Below are 23,775 nucleotides of genomic sequence, written 5' to 3' on the forward strand. Positions count from 1 at the left end.
AGGGCTCAACAAATGGTACTACCTAAGGCCCATGAGGCTAGAATCTAAAAGTGAGGGTTGGGAATTTACAGGTTCTGAGAAGGCCCTATTCCCACATCCTCCTGATCCAAATCCTCTGCCTATGGTCTGACAATCTGAGGACCCATTCAGAGCAGTGATCCTTTGGCTTAAAATTTTGAAAACTGTTCAAATGCACATACCCTTGAGAATGATGTCCCCTTAGGCCTTAGAGAGCAACCCAACCTCGGGATGAATTCACGTCTACAGCAATTAAGAATCGGAGATGAACTTCTGATGCAGAAGTAAAAGTGAAACTGGGAATTCTGTGTATCTCTGGACTGAGTGAAAGAGAGAATGGGGGCAAGGGAATTTTAGGAGAGGCGAGGAGGAGGGAACATCCGGTTCTGCCCAGGCCCAGCTGCTCCCTCTCCCCATTACAGCCCTTTCCTTTAACCTCTTGTCCGCTTCTCTCCCTGAAGAAAGCACAAAGAATGGGCACTTACACCTTGATGCTTTTGCTTCCTCCTGCAATGGGCTTTCTCCTCCTTTCTGGTCATATATCAAGATCAAGCTGAAATATCACCTTGCCCGTAAAGGTTTCTCCCTGCCCCACAGCTCTTTGCATGGCGCAACTTTATCATTTCTCCTCATATTTATCTCCAAGAAACTACAGCTCGAAAGCTGGGGCGACATGCTGTTCATCTCTCCCCTGGCAGTGCTCAGCAGGGCTCCTGGTCCACAGCGGGAGCTCACTGGGTGTGAACTGCAGGCGGGAACGAAAGGGAGGCATCCCTGTCCGTCCAGGAGCAGCAGCCCCATTGAGGAACCGTCACAAAGACCAGGCTGTGGTCACTCCCTCTTTCAGGAGCTGACGCAGGGGCGCTGCTCCCCTGTCTTCCCGCAACACGACCTCAAGCCCCATCACCAGGGCTCTGCTTCATCTCCAAGGCGAAGAGCCTGGACTGTAAGTAACAGCCCGGGGCAACTGAATGCATCTCACAGGCCAGACAATGATGCGACTGGAAAGATCAAAGGAAGTTCTATGTTGTCAAGGTCTCAAAAAACAATGCCCTTCGTGAAACAGAATGGAAGTCTGTCCGCAACTCCGATGCCTTCTGCCCAGGAATTCAGTGACTCCCAGCACATTCTGCACCTGACACCAAACATGTTTTGGAGAACATGTCTCTCCCTGGTGTCCAGACTGTTGGGCTTTGAGATGTCAATCAAACAGAGCTGATGGAGCAGTGAGGGAGCCCGAGGGCAGGGGCTTTGCCTGACTGTACAGCACGCAGTGGGCACCCCATAATTGGCTTTTAATTCATTAATAAATTAATCAATGGGTAAGTGAATAGCCTAAGAAAACCAGAGCCAGAGCTATCCTCACGAAAGCCACCCATACCTCCTCTACATACTACACCCATTTGAACTTTCGGTGCTGTGTGCCTTGTACACGCATTAGCTATTCAAAAAAAAAAAAAAAAAACCCAGCAGGCCTAGAAGATCCCTTTAATGTAAAAAAAAAAAAAAAAAAAGAACAAAAATTTTTAAAGCAAAGGGAAAAACTCTGTCTTGCTAGAAGGCTAATGAGTTGTCCTGGGGTGGCAGGGTTATTTTCACATTCTTCTTTACTCCTTTATGCATTGTCTGAGTGTTAAAATGAGCATGCATTTGTTTATACAACCAATTAAAGCTATATTTACTCTGAAAAGAAACCAAACCAAACACAAAACCCATCCCAAGCTGAGGGTCATGGAAATCAGCACAACCTTTCTGAGAGCATCCAATGCAGAACAAAGGGGCTGGACCGAATGAGGAAACGGCCACTGAAGTTCTTTGAAAGCTGCAAAGATGCCTCCTCGCTGAATCTGTCTGTCGGCTCGCTAGGGGCCTCGTTTTATAAACTTTTTGGCAATCTCCCCAAACACCCCTCCACCCCGCTCTCCCTCTGAGCCCGCTAACGAGGACCTGTCTCACTCCAAGTCTCCCCTTCCCATCTCGCGGCTTCAAGACAATCATTAAGGAAATGATAAAAATAGGTTGTCTTATTGATTTATCTCCTTTAGCCAATGCTCCTTCCTTCAAATGGTTGACTTGTTTCCTTAGCAACATAGCTAATTTGAGCAGCACGACTTGGCCTGCACACCTGCAATTTGCTCATCTCCTTCCTGAAGGCCAGAAAGATGAGGCAAGGGGCAGAGAGGACCGCCCTACCGGCCACCGTGGTGGCACTAGCTCTGCTTGTCAACAGAGCCCTGGGGACCCGGCTGGGGAGCCGAGCCCTCCCGCTGCCCACCCCACAGGGGCTCCCCCATCAACACCTCTCAGGGACTGATGAGCGGGAAGAGGACCAGACAGGACTTAGGCCTGGGGCAGCCAAGTATGGGGTGGTTCCGGGGAAACATGCACCTCCAGGACCACCGGGATGCTGACCCTAGACCTACCCTCAGCTGCCTCCCTCAGAGGTGTGACACTGGAACAGCAAGGAGACTGACTGTGCTCAGAGGGGCAGTGCTCATCAGGGACAGGCAGGCAGATGGAAAGCTGTGCTGTCTCCCCAACTCCAGGCCTAATGGAGAATGCTTCTGTCTGGGCAGCCTGTGGCCATGGAGGCACTTCCTGTAGACCCCTGGGCAGTCTACAAGAGCCCCATCTAGGGGCAGGCAGCAGGCCTCGGCCTCAGGACCCATCTCCGCCCCTCGCCCCAGGCCCAGAACACTCTCCCCACGGAAAGGTCCGTCTTCTTTCCTCTTGCTCATCCCTGCCTCCTGTCTAGGGATGTCAAAAGCTAAGAGATGAAGTCTCCAAGATGCCCTGGGCATCTTTGTGCACACCTTGCCACTCATCCCTCACCTGCACAGAAATACCACTCTAGCAAGTAGAATGTTGACTCAAAGACAGTCAGAGGGAAGGGGCCCTGCCTCGTCTGTGATTCCCTCAAACATGTCACCACAGGGATATTTTAAATATAAATGACAGTGAAATAGAGCCATGCAAGACTTCCATGCTGCCTTTATGAGAAGAATTGGAACCTCTCTCGAGACCTGGAACACGATGGAAGAGACGTAGCCTGGCAATGGAGACTGAGCCGGGGCTCTCGATGCAGAAGCCGCCCGACGTGGAACCCACGTCAGGGAAAACCACTGCCATCCGCTCCCATGGAGCCAAGTGAGGACGCCAGAAGGATCAAAGTCTAAGATGACACGTGAATGTGAAAACCCTTTGAACACCGCAAGGTGCTACACAAATGCACAGTCATTTTTATTATCTTACTAAATCAATCTTTCAGCATCTGCTATGGCTCGAAGCTTTGTGGGGAGCATCTGTTAGTGGCCACAGCCTCCAGGAGCGGGCCGGCTGGCTACAGCCATGGGCTGGCATGGAAGAGACCCACCGCAATAAAGGATTTAAAAGAAAATGATGGTAATGGGCCTCTGGGAAGAGAGCAAAGACATTTGGCCCCGAACCTCCTGGGAATATGGAAAGCACATCCAAACACCAGTCCCCAGAGGATTTATGCAGCTGATGGCTCTGATGCAATCTCCCCCAATGACCAGAAGGATATTAATCACACCCAAGGCCACGGCTAAGAGCAGGAGGGGTCGAACTGCCACAGGAGTCCGGCTCTGGCTCCTGCAGACCCTGATGGAAATGCAGTGAGATCATGCTGATGAGATCACATCCCCCTCGCCTGGGCTGCGGAGGATGATAACTCTGTCCTGGAGGGACCAGTGATAGGGAAGAGACAGGACCTGGTGCCTAACACCCAGACATGGCTAGAGCCAGCAGCACTGTTACCACGGAGTGTGTCTGCACCCCTCCCTAGGGGCTGACATTCTCCCAGGAAGAGCTGTCTCCTAGCCTTTCCACACAGGCCCTGAGTACAGGTCTTCAATGCCTCACAGACAGAAATGAACATTAAAATCAGCCCTGGTAGGCCAAGGGCCAGCTCTCCTTCCTGGAAGGAGGTTTCACCTTTTCTCCAGATGGTGGAATGAAACAGGAGGAGGAGATAAAAAGACAGTGACTCAAGAGGGCTTTCCGGGGCCTCTCAGCCCGGCCCTGCCTGGGTTAAGAGGAAAGTCATGGTCCAAGGAGTCTCAACCCAGAAGCTAAAGTGCCCCTTGACAGTCTCCTTTTATGAGCTTGCTCCTGTGGCTGGCCCAGCAGGACAGAATGCCCAAAGACAACCCATTCAGAAAAGGGACTAAACAGAGAAATGGGATTCTTTGTGATTCTAAGGGGCCACAGATAAATGTTTCAATTTCCTGAGAAACAATGTTAAGCATCTGAACTTATCAATGTATGAACCACTCTCATATCTGGGACAAGTCACACCCTCGACTCCATTTCTATCTTTTTTCTCAGTCCTTATTTTTAGGCTTCCAGTCTCTGTGCTCAGCTCACCAACACAGGGTGGACCACACATCGCCACCCAAGGGCAGGAGTGATAATCCCCTGGGTTCTCCACATGACAGTACACAATTCTGGCTGCAAATCCGGAAATCCACCCTTTATCTCTTCTTCCTTTCCCACCCCCGTGGCAGAAGAAACACACTAAAGAAGCAGAAAAATGAAAAATGAAGTGGAAGGCTCTGCATACTTCGTGCTGCCCCATTTCATCATCTCATTGCTTTCCTTATTGGAACTTTTCTCACCACCCAACTGGTCTTAAAAAAAAAAAAAAAAAAAAAAAAAAAAAAAAACAGATTGAGAAACCAAACCCCTTTTCTTTTTTTAAAACAAAACAAAACAAAAATGTATCATGTGACTTCTAGCCTTAATATCAGTTTTTTAACTTTGGTTTCCATGGTGGTGGGATGCAACCTCCCATCACCATGACAACAGCTGCCTCTGTTCAAATTCACCATCTGACAGGCAGTCCTGAACACACCTCTCTCCCGCTCCCTCTGTCAAGAAGATGGAAATGCCATTACACCTACTCCTAAAGTCTTAAGTCCTAATGAATGAAAGACAAAGGAAGCAATGGTGAGAATATAGCAGAGGCAGAGAACCCCTCAAAAGGCTTTCTGTTTGCCAGTACAATCCCACTGCTCTCATAGGGAGGTCAATGGACTCGGTTACTCAAAACAGAAGATCCCTAGCATTACCCTTGCAATGTTGGCTGTGTAGTGCACCAAATTCTTTATTGCTTTTAGACCAAAGAACTCCCATCTGACTCCCATGTCCCTGCCCTCTACATAAAACGATGGAAAGGAAGTTCATCTTATTGCCAATTTGGCTAACCAGTGCTGAGGTCAGTTCTGGACCCAACCAAGCCCCAATTCCAAAAGGACAGGGAGTGGCAGTTCTGCAGAAATCAGTGGGCACCGCTCCCCTCTCTCTTCTGCCTCAGTTACAGTCGACCCAGTAAGTCTTAACAAATTCATTTTTTGTGCATCTCACTGAATCCTGGACTCAAAAACGCTGTCATTCGACACACAGTTTTGGTGATCAGGAGACAAGTGATTGAACACTACAGAAAAGGGAAGAAAGAAGAGGGGAATATTAAAAGCTTCTGGATGGAAAACAAAACAGCAGTGGGAAAATTACCTGTTTCAGAAACCAGAACCCGTGTTTTGATGACACTCTGACGAATCCGAGCCCATCACGCCTTCTGGCAGCAACGTGCATTTTCGGGAAAAAACGTGGGCTGCAATCAGCAACCACACCCAAGGCTGTAGCCTACTCCACATCCACACCCGCTCTGTGGCTGGGGTTCACACGGTACTCTGAATGCAGAGATTCCTTCTGTGAAAGAGCCCACAGATCATCTCTGGAAGGAGTTTTTGTTTTCCTTTGAAAACTCTGCAACCACACCCCAAAGGTTCAAAGACTGAGCCTCCAAACTGCAGGAGAAAGTGTTTATAAACACTAGGATACCCAGGTTGGAAAGGGAAGACTCGAGAGAGACGTCATAGCTGTTTTCAAATATCGGAGGCTTGTAGCAGCGGGCTTAGATGCTGTCTAAGTTATTCTGAAGGGCAAAGCTAAGACCTCAGGGTTGGTGCCCACCCAAAGGCAGATCTGGGGTGACACAGAGAAGTTCCACCGTTCCACAAGTGAGTGGACTATTTTGTTAAGGAGTAAACTAAGTGTTGGACAAATAAATGTTTAACAACTGCCTCTCTGAAGGAAGAAAAAGCCCTGATGTGTAGCATGTGCCAATTTCCGGAGCATAAAGACTCTCTCCATGGCCAATTTCAAGCTACTAACTTGACACCAATGCACATGGAGCTGGGAAGAGAGGCACACAATTGAAACCCACCAGCTGGGACTAGCCAGTTCCAGCACACCACTCACTGCAAGGGCCACGTCTCCGGGAGACCGTCGAGAACACTGAGAAAGAGATTCCTGTGTTGGACAGTCGTCAAGCCAGATCAACCCTCTTACACACAAGGAGTTAACAGATGGGAAGGAAGAAAGTCTATCTTCAGTCACTTGTTCAAAGGCCTTCTGGGTCAGCATGACTCAATCTGTCCCTTAGACTCAAGTGGCCCCCTTAGCTAGACCTGCCTTCACGAAGTCTGAAGCATCGCCCTTATCACAGAAGCTGGTACCTGTGCAGCTGGATGTGCGCCAGGAGCAGCCCCAGGTGAACGTTCTGCCAGCCCCATGAAACATGAGGACTAATCACCCCATTTTCTCAGGCTGAATTCCTCGAGGCCTGGGAACACCTACTTCACTGTAGCCTAAAAGAAAACGGAGAGGAACCAACCAAGACACGTGATTAAAAGCACCGTCCAAAGAAACAAATCAGGTAAAAGGCTCACCTCTCATTCCAGGAGATCAGTGGACCTCAGCCTTGGTTAAACAGTAGAATCACTTGGAAAGCTTTTAAAAATTAAGGATACAGGTATCCCATCTCCAGAAACTTTTATTTCATTTGCCTCAGCCACTGTCTGGGCATGAGCATTTTAGAAGGACTCAGGCTGATGTTAATGTGCAGCCAGGGGAAAGAGCGGCGCCTTCAGTGCTGGAGACCATGATGGCCAATGGTGTCCTCAGCTCAGGGGAGACAACAACGGGGAAATCAGAATCCCAGAGGCACCACAGTAAGAACTGAAAGGCGCCTTAGAGCTCCATTGCCCATTCCAGCACACGCATTTTACAGAGGGAGATGCTGAAACCGGAGGAGGAGTACGACTGGAAGGCTCTCTGGACTTCTGAAAAGCTTAGGGTCCCATGATCAGAACAACCAAATACAACTCCCTGGCTTCTTGGCTTGAACTCAGGGTTCCAAAAGAAAGGGAGCTTCTGATCGACTTTACTTGCTCTGTCCCTACTCGACTGTTCTCAAGAGTGTATCCCTTAAGGGACGGTCTGGATGGTTGACCCTTCTCAGGACTGCTGAAGAGTCCAGAAAACATTCTGAGATGACTGCTGGCCTAGCATCCATCCTCCCATCTGCTGAGATGTGACCTTGGTCCTCACCCTGGGTAGAAGCCCACTGCCCACTGAGTCCTATCACTTCACCAAGTTCTCCAGCAATGTTTCTGGAAGAGGAAAACATTAACCATTGTTCTGAACCACTGTCTCCCATTCTCACTGGCTTCTCTTAAATTTACCTTCTCTTGTCCATTCCTACTTTTTCTTAATTAAGTCCTTTCTTCTTAATCATGATCCACTCTCCTGTGCCCCAACCCAAAAGAAACACTAAAATCATACACTTGCTAACTAACAAAAGGATGAAAATATCCCAGGAGAGGATGAGGGGACAGAAGGAAGATGACTGCGCAGAGAAAGAGTATTGAGGAAAGAAGAGAGGAAATGTGTTCAGAGGAGCTCTGGAATCTAGTCCCGGCTCTGTCACTTACTGAGAGGCCAGTGGCAAGTCACTTACCCTCTCTGGCTCTCAGCTTAATTATAGATAAATGAGGGTTGGATTAGGGTTTCCCTTAGGTCCCCATAACTCTAAAAATCTACTACTCTGTGGTGCTAGTAGGCAACAGAATAAGAAGAGGAATGAGACAGAAAGGAGGAGCACCCATTATTACAACTGAGAGAAGCCATTTTTGGCAAAGCTGCGAACAAGGATATCCAACGATAACACCCAAAGCAGAAACCCCAGCACGCCTAGGAACACCTTTCAAGTGTCTAAAGTCAGCAGAAACATTTCTAAATGTTCAATAACAACAGCTCCATGACAAGCTGGGTTGGCTAAAAAGAGCTCTAAGAGACAGTTCATGAAAAGTCAGAATCCTCAGAGTGGTGGCCTGGAGGTGAACTTAAGGCAGATTTTCCATCAATCTATGGTAAGTCTTTTCTACACTCCTTATTGAGGTATTAAAGTATTTCCTGCAGCCTCTCTGTCCCCAAAACCCCTATTTCCTTAACAAGCTGCAAAGGCAGAAGCATTCAGGAAACGCTGAAAGTTCAAAAAAAGTCTTAGAAGTTGGTTCCTCCATGCTACCATTCACTCTACAGGTTTTGTGGGAAAGGGAGGGCCGAGAGTAGACTTTCTGAGGGCTGTAAAAACAAGAAAACAGACTTTATATCAAAAGAGAAGGAGAATTGGCATTTCAAACTCAAAGGTTGTTGGTAGAGTGATGAAGGAAGCACGACAATGGTGCTTTTGGTGAAGAGAAGACAGAACAGCAGAGCCCCAGTTCCAAGTGAAGCTCACCTTCCATTGACACAGGGAAAGCTGTCTCCATCCATGTCATGATGTCCATGACAATGGGTAAAAGATCCTTGCTCTTCTCTCTTCCATCTGTGGATCCTTTACTCCTCCATGGGTTTAGCCTCCTACCCAGTGGCTGCTACCAGTACAGGCAAGCAGCTCACACAGTGTCATCCTAAAAAGATGCTCTGTCAGGGAAGAGCACTTGCTACTTGCCTGGCCCGCCCTGAGGCAGCGTGCTCCAGTGGGCAGAGAAGAGCCACTGGAGTCAGTCAGACCACAGCCGCCTGTGACCCTGGCTGATAATCTGCAAGATGAGAACAGTAATATCCACTTCCCACAGGATCGGGTAAAATGACGTACGTCCCTGCAGCTTACGCCACAGGCGCTTACTAAAGGTTAGTCCCTCTGAACACTCCAAGGAATGCGTACTGAGGAAGGGATGACTCTCCAGGCTGGATCATGGTCCCTACAGAATGTTAACAAAATGATATGAAGATAATTTGTCATGCAAATAAAAATAAATGAAGGTAAGAGGGGAAAATAAGAGATGACAAACCTCGTAATTGCGCAGAGTGGTTCTGAGCCCGGCCTCGCTCCCAGTGGAGGTGTGCAAAGCTGCTGCACAGCTCCCACTCCCTAGAACCTCTCCCTTTGCTTCGCTCCTTCAAGCCCATCTCCTGATGGCTGTGACAGGACTGAGCGCCACCCTTCTGAGCCAGGACAGTCAGGAGTGGCCATTTGTTTGTTACTCTTATCACCACCAGGGAAAGAGGTTACCCAGAGAAGATGTAGCATCCTTATTAACTACAGAACTTTGAGGAAGGAGGGGCAGGCGGTGATCTCAAAAGTAAATACCTACCTACCTCACCATCTACAGGAAGGGAGCGTGATGTAGCCAGAAAGCCCAGAGCCTCTGCATTTACATGGGCCCACGTTCCCCAGACCTGCCCCTCATCATGTTACTCCACCCACCCACCCCACCTCCAGACAAGCCCACGCCCTTCAACTGCTCCTCGTATCAGCAGACCAGGAGAACACATGCATCCCTGTACATCCATATGGCTCAGTTATCTCATAAACACAAACTCCCTTGCAAAAGCAATCCAAAGTTAGCAGAAAGAAGAGGCAGTTCCTCTAATTGTTTTAGGCCCACTCCCTAATTTCCTTTGAGTCTTCTGCCTAATTTCCAGAAGCCAAGTGGTACCCCTTAGTTCTCCATTCACATCTGTACCAATACCCAGTTCCCTCAGGTAAAATGTCCTCACGTGCCCTGGTCAGACGACCTCCCCAAGCCCTTCAGGTAAATGTCCAAAGGCTCCAAGCCATGGAGGTCCCCTCTCTGTCACCTCAGTCTAACCCATGAGAAGCTTCTTCCACAGGTCCTGGTGTCCAGTCCTGACTCCCTTCTCTGATGGAACCAAGATGGAGACCCTAACTACTCAGAAACCCAAACAGATGAGGAGGAGTCAGCTAGAAGACCCACAACCCCTGAGAAGAAAACCTGCCCAGAGGCCAAAAACAGAATCGAGTGAATTTGCTGAAGGCTGATGGTTTTGAATATATTATCTGTTTCCATCAAAAGTTTGCTGGGAATACTCTGCACCATTACTGCTCCTGCAGGGACTGTTTCCGGGTTGTAAATCCAAACATGTCCTTAGAGACAATATCGGTGTAAAATCAGCATCAGAGACCCAGGAAGAAAGGCGGGTTTTGATGGAGACAGTCTGAAATGTACCCTTAAAAATGTAAACCAGATAACTTCAAGAAGAAGAACAAAAAAGCGGCTGGTGGAACGACCACCCAGCACTCCGATCCAGGCATCCAGCTCTGACTCACTGTGTCATCCTGGGCAAATGAGTTAACTGGTCCACGCTGTCATCCTCCCAGCTTAAACGGAGAAAACAAACATGCCCATCTCTGCAGGACTGTCACGAGGAATAAATGCAACAATCCATGGGACGCACTGAGCACAGTAATCTGGCACAGGGTAAATACTCAATAAAACGTTAGCTACCTATTAGGCCCGCTGACATGAACACTAGTCATCTCACATGTCTGCAGGGGGCTTTCACACATATTAGTTGATGCTAGCCTCACAAGAGTCCCATAAGGAAGGCAAAGCAGGGCAGGTGACTTCCACCTCACACCTGAAGACGCTGAGGCTCAGAGAGGACACAAAACCAGCAGGAGGTCACATAAGCATCCTCTGGCAGTGAGCAGGTTAGAAGCCTGACAAGAGTCAGGAGAAAGTAGATGGTACCGTTGGAAGATGAAAACTTAGCTGCAGACATTTAATCCTGATTCATCCAAAATTAACCAGATACATGGGGGGAGAGTGTAGCTCAGTGGTAGAGCATGTGCTTAGCATGTGTGGGGTGTTGGGTTCAATCCCCAGTATCTCTGTTAAAAAAAAAACAAAACTGAAATTTAAAAAAAAGACAAAATTAACCAGATACTAACAACTAAGATGTATTCATAGCTTACTGTGTGCCGGATGTTGTTCTAACATCTTACATGTGTTATCTCGTCTGATCATCACAAAGACCCTGAAAGATACCCCCACAGGTAAAATTCTGAGTTCCACTTAAGTCTGGGGACCTGAGGCACAGCAAGGTTAAGTAGCTCCCCAAGGCACACAGCTAGGAAGTGGTGGAGATGGTACCAAGATGGGAATCCAAAGGCCATGCTTTTAACTATGCCACACTTAAGCCTCCAAGCAGGGACTGGTAAATCCTGAACTCCAAGGTGACGCTTTCATCAACAAGGCGTTGGACTAGCTGGCGTCTAACACCCCCTCAGCTCCTGAGATTCTAGGGTTTGACGCTTCTACTGTCGAGTCAAGAAATAAAATATTATCAGAGTGAGTCTCTGAAAACAATACCCAGTGTGGACTTTGGAGGTAGCAAGATGCTGTATTCTAGCCTAAAAGAGACATGAAATAGGCATAGAAGTGTGTGTTGATTTCAGCAAAGCATGCGACAAGGATATCTTGCACCACATCCTTACAGACCAAACAGAGATCAGCTGACGAAAACACAGTTCAGAAAATGTGAGGAAAGCTGAACAGTTCATGAGCACCGACCAATGCACCAGTGGTAAGCAGGAGGGAGGTCCCCAATTCTAACCATTATTTCTATCAATTACTTGAGTGAAAACATAAACCACGTCGCTATCCTGTCTGCAGACGACATAGAGCTCAAAGTGAAGAGCTTACTCGTTACACAGCAGCGTCTAGAGATGAGGTGTAACGGAAACCACCTAAGCATTGGAGACAGACCACCAGCTTCAAGTTCCCTGGTGATGACCTTGGGCAAGCGACTTAATCTTTAGCCTCCGTTTCCCCATATATAAAGTGTGGATAATAACATGTTGCTCATTGGATTGTCATTTTGTTTAAATGTAGAGTCTGAAGTTTATGGATATTCAATGACTGTCTGTTCCCTGTCCCCACTTGAAAAGGAGCTCTACAGGATGGACTGTGGGACCAAAAGCACAGACAGAAAATGTACTTGAAATAAACAGAGTTCTGAACTTACATTCAGAAATTAAACAGAATGAGAATAGTTCAAGGGAAAATCAACTCTGCCATCAATTCATAGTAAACGATCCAAGGTTTTAAATGGACTACAACCTAAAGTCAAGCCAAAAATAGAACATTTCTTAAAAAAAAAAAAAAACTAAAAAAAAATTTTTAATTTAAATATAAATGTTAAATACTGGTGTTAACAAGCACCACCCTATGTTATGGTTATTAAAAAACTAATAAATAGTTGGAACTTTAAACCAATACTAAAGCTATGTGGTAAGTGAGTGTTACAAGGAAGTAATAAACCAGGAGCTGTATGGGAGCCAGGAGGAGGGAGTTGGCTTTACTCTGCTGAGAGAAATCAAGGAAGGCTTCATGGAGGAAATGACCTCTGAGTACAGTCTTAAAGCCAGGAAGTCGAGAAGAGAGAGAGGAGGTGTTCCAGGCAGAGGGAGCAGCAAGTACACAGGCACAGAGACCTGGGAGAGGATGGTCCCTTCGGGCCTCAGCAGCCCCCTGGAACAGCTGGAGAGAAGGGGATCCAAGCAGTTGAGACAGGCTGGTGCCCCGTGCAGAGGGAATCATCAGAAGCCCTGAACACCAAGCTAAGGAAAACCCGCCCAATTACAGAGCTAATAAATGACAGAACACAGACAGGAACTTAGACTTTCCAACTCCTTATCAAACCTCTCTACCTCTGCTGCCCCGTACTCAAGCCATGAGCCACGTGTGGCTAGTTAAACTTAAATTAATTAAAGTAAAATTTAAAATTTAGCATTCAGTCACAATAGCCACATATCCAGTGCTGAAGAGCCACACATGGCTAGTGGCTACAGTACTGGACAGCACAGATAAAAACAAATCCATCATCACAGAAAGTTCTAGCCAACAGCACCGCTCACTGCCACAGCACCATTACGTTACAGAGAAGTAGACTGGGTCTGTATTGCTTTACAGAACAGAAACGAGGGGGGGGACCCCAAACAGGTGGAAACTATAGGGAGAAACAGTTCAACTCTCTACACTTTAAGTTTTCTAATGATGGAAGAGCACCCTGCCACTGGAAGCTGGATGGCCATGCATCAGGGTAATGCAGAAAGAACTCCTGTATCGACCTGATGCTCTTCCATTAGAATGTTGTGTTTTATCATGGCAGCATGGCTGATGTACGCACACAGACACGTGGCTGTAGCTCTTCCACGTGGAGTTCCTGTATCCAAGGGATGCAATGTTGGGTTGGGAGTCCCTATTTCTGATGGCCCAGAATCCCAACATCCCAGAATGTGGGAATTTTCTAACATAGCCAGCATTTTTAAATTGTGAGCCATGGACCCACTGGAAATTTAATGCAAAACTGTATGTGTATTATTCTGGGAAGAAAGGTCCATAGCATCACTCAGATTGTAACAGGATTTGTGATCCCAATACAAAAAGCAAGCAAACACTGTACTGGAGGAATCTCCAGTAGTCCCCAAACTTCAAGAACAGTCATCTAGATGTCATCTGGACAGCCATTCAGGTCATTCCCAACTCAAGTCCCACAGCCTTGCACACCTAAAGATCATCACCCTGCAATGAACAGTTTCAAGCCAAACATCCTCCAACCTTGATTAAGAAAAAAGGAGACAAGAGTATAAAAGAGCGTGGCAACAGCCCAAGGCACAAACGTTGGATAATTCAGTCAAGTTGGGGAAGGTACCACCTGTCAACCTCTTGCTAAGATGCCTATTGGAGGCTGTCTTGGAAATCCTGGGGGTTCACTTTCAGTGTGAGCCTACAGAACCAAGCACACCCAGTTAGACGCAATGCCAGCTTGTCAGCCGGAGAACTTGCCCAGTAAATCTAAAGCTTGCTGAGCTATCAATCCATTTAAAAAATAATGACTCTGTCCTCACCACCACCTGACATTCTGACCATTGTACCGGGATCTATCTCCAGGTCCTACAGTGTTGCTAGAACTAAAAGAGCTCATTTCTAGAACAATGCAGCAATTTCTCTGTTATCTGTTGTAGCTGAAGAAGGTGACTTTGGTTAATTTAACCAAAAAAAAGTGATAAAAAACTACTTCATATAATCAATATGGATTCTAATTTGTAAAAGCTCTGAATACAATAAAGTACACGCACCATTCGAACCATGTTGGACATAACGTAATGAATGCTTTGTTGGCGATGTTCAGAATGCAGTACAGCATTTTGCGGTGCCTAGGGGCCATCAGTACAAATCTCAATTGTCATTAAACTATAGATGTCTGGGTGCCAATTAACAGAGAGCTCTGTACAACAAAATGCCAGATAACAATAGACACGGTGCCCCTTTTTCACAGCCTGTGCTGTATATTACAAAAGCTGGAGTGATCCTTAGCACAGTTGAAAAGTAGGTAAAGCTCTTTTACAACCTCCAAATTTCCACGTAATGATCTTTCAATTCCCTGCCAGCCGTCCAGTGCCCTCATCACCTCTTAGAAGCTTTCTCTCCCCCTACGAAGGCCACACCTGGTCCTACAGGTCCAGGTCAGTACAATACGAGACACATCAAAGGCACTTCAATGATGCTTGCTATTCATCGATAGTAACTGATGAATGAGATCCTTCCACAACAGTTCACTGAATGCTTGCTGAGGGCCAGCATTGAGCTAGGTGCTGGAATGAAATGGGGCATGGCCTTTGCCTGTTCTCAGAAGAGCCTGCTCTTAGTTACAAGGTCAGAAGGATAACAATGTCATATACTAGCTTACTATGTCCCTGCTCCCAAGATGATAAAGTCTCAAAGATTCACTACCTGAATCCAGAGAATCCCTGTTAGCAGCAAGGCTTCAGGCTGTTATAGGAGAAAGAGAGATGTAGGATGGGGAGTTTGTAAGACTGGTCCCCTCTAAAGGTACCGCCAGGCACAGTAGTGGTTCTCAAAGTACGGTTCCAAGACCAACAGCATCGGTGTTCCCTGGGAACTTGAGACAAATACAAATAGTCCGGCCCAACTTCAGACCTACTGAGTCAGAAACCCAGACTAAGGTCCAGCAATCTGTATTTTAACAAGCCCTTCAAGAGACCCCAAGACACACTCAAGTTTGAGGAGATGGAACAGAGTGCACACATGTGCCCTCAACACAAAGAAACTACCTGCAGAATTAGCCTTGATGCTGATGGGAATCACCTGCTGGAAAGAAACGTCCCTGACAACAGGAGCAAGACCACTCCCCACAGCACAAAGCTGGAAATGGCCAGGACGTTAGTGAGGGACTGGTGAAAATCCACGTCATGCTTTTTTGACTCTGACCAGCCCCATGAGACAAGGGTGTGGAAAGTGAGAAAAGAGGCACAGAAAGTTTGAAACATTGCAAACCAACAACTCAGCTGAAGGCTGGAAACAACCTGTGAGGACTGACTTTGTGGCTGGTCTGCAGAGCCTCTTCCCTGGGCCTGGGAGGCCACGCATGGCCCCCCCACATCTTGGCTAAGGAAACGATACCAGAGTCTGATCCCTGGCAAACCTCAGTTCCTGACACTGACTAAGGCTCCCCTCTAACCTGTTACCACACTGTCTGGCCACATCCCTTTCATCTCCCCTAAAAGGGAGGAGGGAAAAAGACACGCCATCCCACCCCACCCCACCCCACCCCCACCTTCACCCTCTGGCTTTAATAACACAAGCCTTTTATGAAGCCAATGCATACATCTGAAACAGGCTTTCCAAATTCTCCAGCGATGTAGGGGAACAGATGCAGCAAAAATGCAGCAGGACCAAATGCAGCCAAAAAAAAAAAAGCCTCAAAATTATGCAGAGTTGCCGCAGCGATCCAAATCAACCACCCACAGGCAAAAAGACCACACTTTGCACAGATACCAGGCAGGGCCCCTCCCTGAAGCCACTCACTTGGCTGGACCACAGGAGCCTAGCCTGGAGTCCCATTTCCAAGCTCCATCCACCTGCCTCTGAGATGAACTCCTTTACAAACGGGTCCACTACAGGCCTTTAAAAAAAAAAAAAATCAAGAAGGCTAAGAGTGGAACTGTTCAGTCCTAAAAACTTGGAGCTCAGCATACCTAAGGAAAAAAGCCCCTAAGGGGTTACCTACTGCACTGCCAGGAACAGGGTGGGCGACGGGCTGGATAACGGACACTTTTTGAAGTCATTCAGTGCTGTTCTCCTTAATCTGGCCCATTTCTGCCTCTTAAGAACATACTTTCTGGCTGCTCCTTGCTTTCCAGAGATGGGGGTATGGGGGTTTATAAATAGGGTTAAGAGTTTCTAGCCAAAGATGAAGGGAATGGAAAACTCAGTAAACATACATGAGGTGCTAGGTGAGCAAAAATACACCACAGACAGCTCCCTGAAGTAGGCGTAACAGATAAGAGACCACTAGGTCGGAGGAGCCTAAAAACTTTGTGCTGTACTTTCTGTCCTTAATTACGAGTGATGCTGGTATCACTCTTAAAGGTGGGGGAGGGGGGAGATGCAGTAGGAGTTTGGGATTAACATATACACACTACTATATATAAAACAGATAAACAAGGACCCACTGCATAGCACAGGGGACTATATCCAATAGCTTGCAATAACCTATAATGGAAAAAAATCTATAAAAGAACATATATATGTATATGTATAACTGAATCACAGTGCTGTACACCTGAAACTAACACAACACTGTAAATCAACTACACTTCAATTAAAAAAAGAGAGAGAGAGAGATGCTGGTAACATGGCTGGTGAGCCCAGACCAGCCCTCTCTGTGCAGGTTTAGGATGTTTGGGAAGAGAAGTGTTGATACAGGTCCCTGGCACCACTTCAATCCCTCTTTGAGAGGGACGGCTTTAGAAGCTACATGCTGCGGAGGGGGTGGGGGGTGTGACACACTGATTTCAGTGCCTGCTCCAATCCTATGTGAGTGGACACGGGAACGTAACGGAAGCCTGCTTCTTAGCTAAGCAGCTCAGCACTTATCAGCGTGAAGCCCTAGGATGACGAGCGGATTCAGACTGACAGGTGCTTGGGGATGGACCTATCTTCTGGTTAACCATGTTCTCTGAACAGAGGAGGGGAGTAGCTGCACGTTTATCGGTCACCCAAATGCAACAGGACTGGGTAGGAGGCAATCGTTACAGAAACAGCAAGGGAAAAAAACCACATTAAAAAGACCCACCCCCCACCCCCAGAGCTACCTTGCTCTTGTGTCCTAGTCCCGTTGTAAAACACAGAGGACTCGGAGGAACAAGTTGATTTGGGAAGCTGGCCCTCTGCAAGAGATCTTGCTCAGAACCAAGAGGAAGGCGAATAACCTTCCTTCTCTGAAAATCCTAGGAAAAACCCACACATATAATGAATTATTCACAAAGGCTGAACCTAAAAATGAGAGGGAGAAATATAGAAAGATGAAAAGGGCAGAGGGCTGGGCAGAAAGAGAAAGTGAAGAAAAGGACCTGGTCTCTCTCTCTCTTTGAATAAAAGCGTATTAATTACAGTCATGGGTAGGGGCCCCCTTTCATGTCTTTGTGGTCAGTGATAAGCCAAATTAGAACAGCAGAGTTGCCTCTGATGGGCTGGACCACACGCCTGGGCTTGGGGAGCTGCGGCTTCCCGGCAGCCCTGCAGATGACAAGAGGGAGGCAGCTGATGCGCGGATGGAACACACAGAGCCAGAAAGTCTGCGAGAGTTCTGATAGCCTAGCACATCTTGACTCGGTTTTATTTTAACTAAGAATATGAAGATGGAAAGAAACCAGATGTTCCTATACAAAGGGGGAAATGCAGTAGAGTTTGAGGGGAAAAAAAACACCTACATTTTGTACAGCAGCAGCTAAAAAGAGATAAGCAATTTTGGATGGAGCTACTAATCACAGAGGCTGGATCTTTCAGAAGAAGATAAAAAGAAGTCCTGTTCTCGTTATTTTTCTCCTCCTCCTCCTCCTAATTCATGGTGTGCACTGCACCTAGTGCAGAGAAATCAAGTGGAGGAAAGAGGAGAAATAATGGCATGTAAACCAACAGACAAAACGATCACATCCAAGATATTTTGGTCGCCATCCTCAAGTCATTCCATTTCTATCAAACTCCTTCACTCCAACTCACTTTCCAGGCTGCAGCCCAATTACAACTGTTCCCTATGACAAGTCACAGCCTGGTTTCTAGAGGAACCACTGCCCATGCCTGATTTTAAGGGCAAAGCCACTAGATAATGTGGAGACTGTCCTGGGAGCCTCAGAAAATGAACACCTCTATCCTGCAGCCCCAGTGCCAGTTACAATCACTATCCGTTTCACTGAATCCATGCCTAGGTACACAGAAGATGTGAAGGCTTTCTGCATTATCTGATCACAGGATATAATCACAGATCCCATCCTTGTTAGCAGCCACCCTCGCCCTAATCAAGGTGCTCTGACTCATGAGCCATTAGAGTTACATCAAACCTGAAATTCTTGCCAGGACTACAGTCTACTATCTTGCAAGGTACAATATATTTACGGGCAACCAAAGCAGGAGAAAAGTATACACCACAATGGGAGATTTGGGAACTAAAGCTTTCAGTAATCTTCACCAAAATCCTCCAAAAACTAATGGACAATTTACAGCGGGAAATTCTCCATATAACCTCTGACTCAGAGCCGGAGTCCTCTGTGGCTAAAATGAAATTCTCTGCAACAAGAAATCACGAATGAATATCCACAGGTTCATTATAACGGGCTTCATCAGCTCCGTGGCTACAAACACATTTGATCATCCTACTTTAGACCCTAATGATTCCACATGAAACATGTGGTCCCCTGCTGAGATGACCCACACCATCAGCGGGGCAGAAACCTCCCACTGCCCATCAACAGCAGAGTCTCCAAGTCAGACAGGCCATTTCTTTCTTTATCCTCTAACTTGGAAAAGTGCAAACATGCAGTGGGCAACTCACAAGCCATGCCAGAGACCCTATAGGTCCACAGAGCCACTGGCCCTAGGCACAGAAGGATTAGAGCTGCTAAGTACGGCACAGTGAACCTGGGATGACATTCAGAACAGCCAGTTCCCTGAGAAAAAGAGAAGCCCTTTTGTTAGATCTATTAGATGGGCAAGAAAGGAGGAATCATATAAAATGTAATACTACATTTTAAATCAGATCAGCATTTTCAAAAAGGTTATGGTATCCACTGCAGAAGAGAGCCATAAGAAAATAAAATTATCTCCCTACACAGATGCAGCTTCCAAGAAAAATGAAACACATTCAGAGTGGGCTGTTCACTTCCACCATCCTTCATGCCAAACCTGGGTTATCTTAGGCACTTCTTCCTGTAAGAACAAGACCTTCCCCATTAACAACTGGATAAGGTTACCACCAGCCCCCCAGCCCAAGTCAGAGTCCTACAAGTATAAATTAAATCATCCCTTATTTATTTAACTCATCTGTTTTCAGGCCAATCTGATTAAAGATCAGTAACATTCCGTGTTAAGAAGCCACTAACACGGCACACAGAAGTGCACGTTATCCACCTAGTTCTACATGCCATTCTGCAGCCAGGAAGAGATGCCAATGTCTCAAAAAGTGTGCTACACAAATAATCAAAATCCTCAAGCACGTTGTATGTGAAAACAACAGTTCAAAGCAGGTCTTTACATGTGTTCTGAACAACCTTCCTTTCTGTGAAAAGCTGGCCCTTACACAGAGCATAGAAGTACTTCCCAAACTTCAACGTGCATGCTAGTCACCTGAGCATTGTGTTATAATGCAGATTCTGATTCAGTAAATCTGAGGTGTGGCTCGGGATTCTGAATTGCTTCTAATTGAAGTAGATTTACAATATTAGTTTCAGGTGTGCAACAAAGTGAGTCAATATTTTTTATAGATTAGACACCCTACCAAGTTATTATAAAATATAGAGTATATTCCCTGTGTTGTACATCACATATCTGAGACTCACTTATTTTATAACTGCTAGTTTGTCCCTCTTAATCACCCTCACCTATTCTGCCCCTCCCCCCACTGCAGGAACCACTAGTTTCTTCTCTGCAGCTGGGATTCTGAGTTTTTAACAAGCCCCCAGGTGATGAAGATGTTGCTCTTTGCTGTCTTTGGGAGGCAAAAACCTAGGAGATTTAGTTCACCTAGAACTAAGATCCCTCTCAGTTATGCCGAAATTACTGAAGGACTCTATTAGTAATGATAGCTAGTTTTTACTGGGTAATTAGGCAGTTTTCCAGGAACCTGACATACATTAACTCATTTAATTCTCCCGGTAACGCATTATTATCATCCTCATTTTACAGATCAGGAAACTGAGTCAGAGAAATGAAGTAACTTTTCAAGGTCACAGAGCTGGTGAGGGAACTGAGAGTTGAGCCCAGACAGCAGAGCTCCAAAGCTTTACTGGTAAACACTACTCACACTGACTCCCAGTAAGAAAAAGCAAGGTAATTCCAGAAAAGAATTAGAAAGTAAATTAGTTGCGGTATCAGAGAGAACGCCGAACCTGTATACAGAAGCGCAATGTTTCCCCACGGTCACCGCCAGAGGGGACACATATTAGTCAACCACGTTGTACAGCCAGGAATAAAAAGCAAACGTGGGGTGTTTCTAATTTGCCAACAGGACTCCTCTATACACCTTAGCAGATGTTCTCGGAACACGGTTACAAACAGCCTTCATGCTGTAGAACCACTGCGAAACTTCCAACTGTGGGGATGAAGAGACCCCTGGGACGGGGCTCACGGCCAAGGAACTGAGTAGGATGCTGAAATCAAGTCCCTGGTCTCTCTCTTTGGTGCATTCTGCCCCAAGACAAGAAAAGAGCGCAGCGAACCCCTACGGGCGCACCGTGCGCCGCTCGCAACGCCGGCCAGAAAGGCGGTGTCCTTGCAGCGGAAGAGAAAACGTGGTGAAAAGCGGCGACCGCGTGGTGTAGGAAACGTGCTTAATTTCCCCGCCCGCGAGCCTGGGCCCGGCCGGAAGTGCCCGAGGTGCTGAAAGCGGGTTTCGGTGGAGCCCTGGCCGCCGGGGAGTTTCGGTGGCGCTGTCCGAGGTGCCATCGATGGCTGCGGGCACATTTTGCCACCCGCAGGGCGGCTGGGCGGCTTTGTCTACCACCAGGAAATGGGAGGACGCCTGTCTGGGTAAACACGCCCCTAAGAGAGGGGACCGTAAAGCAGCACCTGGTGGGTGGGAAATTAGAGAAATTGTGGAAGGTGGGTGAGTGGGCGGGCGGGGGGGTGGTGCCTGCTGGGAAAATCGGTAGGGACCTGACTAGAGAAGCGTTCGCAGCCGCAGCACGCAACACAATGAGAGCTGCCGCTCTGTGCGGCGCACCGGCGGGCCGGACTGCAGGGACTGGACGCTTCCCCCTCCCCAGTGCCCCTCATCCCAGATAGGTTTAACTCAGGCACAGTTTGGTCCCAGGATCACTCTGTGGGGGTGGAACGGGGAGGGGAGTGCAGGGAGGAGGAGAGAGGAAGCCCTGCCAGGGGTGGTTGTGGGAGGACGCGAGCAGCAGCAGGAAGAATATCTGCTTAGAGATGCTCCTCCGTTTCTAATGAGGGGTGCTGCCTAGAAGCACCACGCGCCAGCCAATCGCTGTGCTGCTGAGGCAGGGAACTAGGGAGGAAGGAGGGGGAAGGCCAGAGACTGGGGTGGGGGCAGCAGGGAGATGCCCAGGCTCTGAGGGGATTGAGCCTCATGCCTCACTGATACTAGAGACAGAAAGTGGCTCTAGCTGTCTCCCTGCTGCACACCTGGAGGATGGGGGTGGGGAGGAAGGAGGCTAGAGAGGAGGGGCCTCTTTTGCAGGTGCATCTCTCCCAAGAAATCTCTCTCCACAATCATCAAAGTCCCATGTCTCCAAGCCTACCCCCATATTTAACACCATCCCACGGACTTGCTCCCTACGCATCCCCCTCACCATCCAGCAACCCCCAATTCCTAAAAACCTTGCCAGAGGTCCATATTCTTAGTGAAGAACGAGGCAGTGCGCTGCCAAATCGTCAACCAGCATTTGATGCACTCACTTCATTAAACCTGCAAGGAAGCTCCTTCTATGCCCGTTCACCCTGACACCACCGCCACCATCAGAGTCGCCCCCACCAGCTCCCTGTGGAGAGCAGTTCCTTTGGAGCTAGGGGGAGACAGATTGCTTGCACACCTCTGGGCTCAGCTGATGCAGCCCTCCTCTGAGGAATTCAGGCCCAGCATATCTGCCTGGATCCTGGGTACTGGGAGAGCACCCAGCTGACCAAGCATTAAGAGGCAGGAGTACCCAACTGAGGACTAAGGAAAGGATGGGCCCTACTGAGCTGCTCTTTTGTGGCTGAGAAGAGAAGCCCAACTCTGAGCTGTCTGGGCTGTGTCATTAGAGACTGCCTCCCCTGACACACTCATTCACTTCACTTTCAGTGGAACTTAAACTCAGTCCCCAGAGTAAGCTGGGTCCCAAGCCAAATGCCTGTGTTATTCACCCATCTGTCAATTTGCCTACAGGGTTTTTGGCTCATAGCTCTTGAAGCCTCTGAACTGATAAATCCCCTCATGGAGCCTTGACTTTCCTACAGCCGGATAGTGTAGGTTTCTCCCCAGCTGGTGGGGATGGGGGCAAAGGGGATGGCTTAAAGGGAGGGAAGAGGAGGAAGGATTGAGTATGAAAGAAAACCCTGAGATTAGGGGCAACCTGTTCTATGTGGAGTGCAGCTGGGAAGGGACTAGGGGGCCAGGAATCAAATAAAGCCCAGCTGGGAAAGGGGCAGACACCGCAACACCAGGCACCCAGGGATGTTGGAGAGTTCCATGTAGGAAAAATTTTAAAAATCACAAGTCTTACCTTGAAAAACACTAGTGCCCGCACCGGTCTGTACCGCACCAAGCTTGCCTCTTAGATGCACCAAAGTATAGAGTGCACTTCAGCAAAGGGGCAAATCGGCACCAGGGAGGGGATGGGGGTAAATTCCATGCTAGGTTTCCCCTCTTACCGGAAGAAATGTAAAGGGGGAGAGGGGAGTTATGGTGGGCAAGAAAGGATATGGCCAATCGATGAGCTTCTTGGCGTATTTCCTGACAATGTTATCTTCTCCGAAGATGAACAGGGATCTGTTGACGGTGAAACAGTTCTGCCGGACGGGAATAGGGTTGTACAAAGCCATAGTCCGCGCCCTCTGCGCTTTCGACTGCTTGTAGGCGGCCGCTGGCCCGGAGGCCGGCACGGGGGTTCCTTGCCGGTTCCTGCTCTGGTCCGAGTCTCCATCGCCCGACCCTGGCCTGGCGACCACTGCCTCCCCGAAGCGAGCCATCCTGAAGTTTAAACAAACAGAAGACACACAAAGGTGATCGTGGCCGAACACCCGCAACAAGCAGAAAGACACACGGAGACTCAGAGCCGCATCCAGACGGGCACGGGGACCACCGCCTCCGGAGAGCCTCGCGAGCTCTTCGGAGAGGCGGCAGCAGCAACCCCGCCGCTCTGAACTGTTGAATCTAAATACAACCTCTGCGAAGCTCCATTCCTCAAGGAGGAAAAAAAAGGGGGTAGGGCTTGGGGGTGCTCAGTTTCTGGAGGTAATTTTTTTTTTCAAAATGCCAGTGTGTGGTGGCGTTCAGGGACTGGAGAGGAGAGGGGTGGAGTAGGCTGCTCTTCAAACATAGCTCCTTTTCTGGCAGACGCAC

At 47.9% G+C, this 23,775-nt stretch overlaps 1 protein-coding gene across 1 annotated transcript in view; it reads right to left on the minus strand.

The window, feature by feature from the left end:
* CACNA1E (calcium voltage-gated channel subunit alpha1 E) overlaps positions 1 to 23,775 on the minus strand; it is a 345,678-nt gene that overhangs the window by 256,650 nt on the left and 65,253 nt on the right. The window contains 1 exon segment of the mRNA XM_032463593.1: positions 23,137 to 23,403. Coding sequence (XP_032319484.1) covers positions 23,137 to 23,403 — 267 coding nt within the window.

This window comes from Camelus ferus, chromosome 21 (assembly GCF_009834535.1).
Source record: "Camelus ferus isolate YT-003-E chromosome 21, BCGSAC_Cfer_1.0, whole genome shotgun sequence".
Taxonomy (NCBI): domain Eukaryota; kingdom Metazoa; phylum Chordata; class Mammalia; order Artiodactyla; family Camelidae; genus Camelus; species Camelus ferus.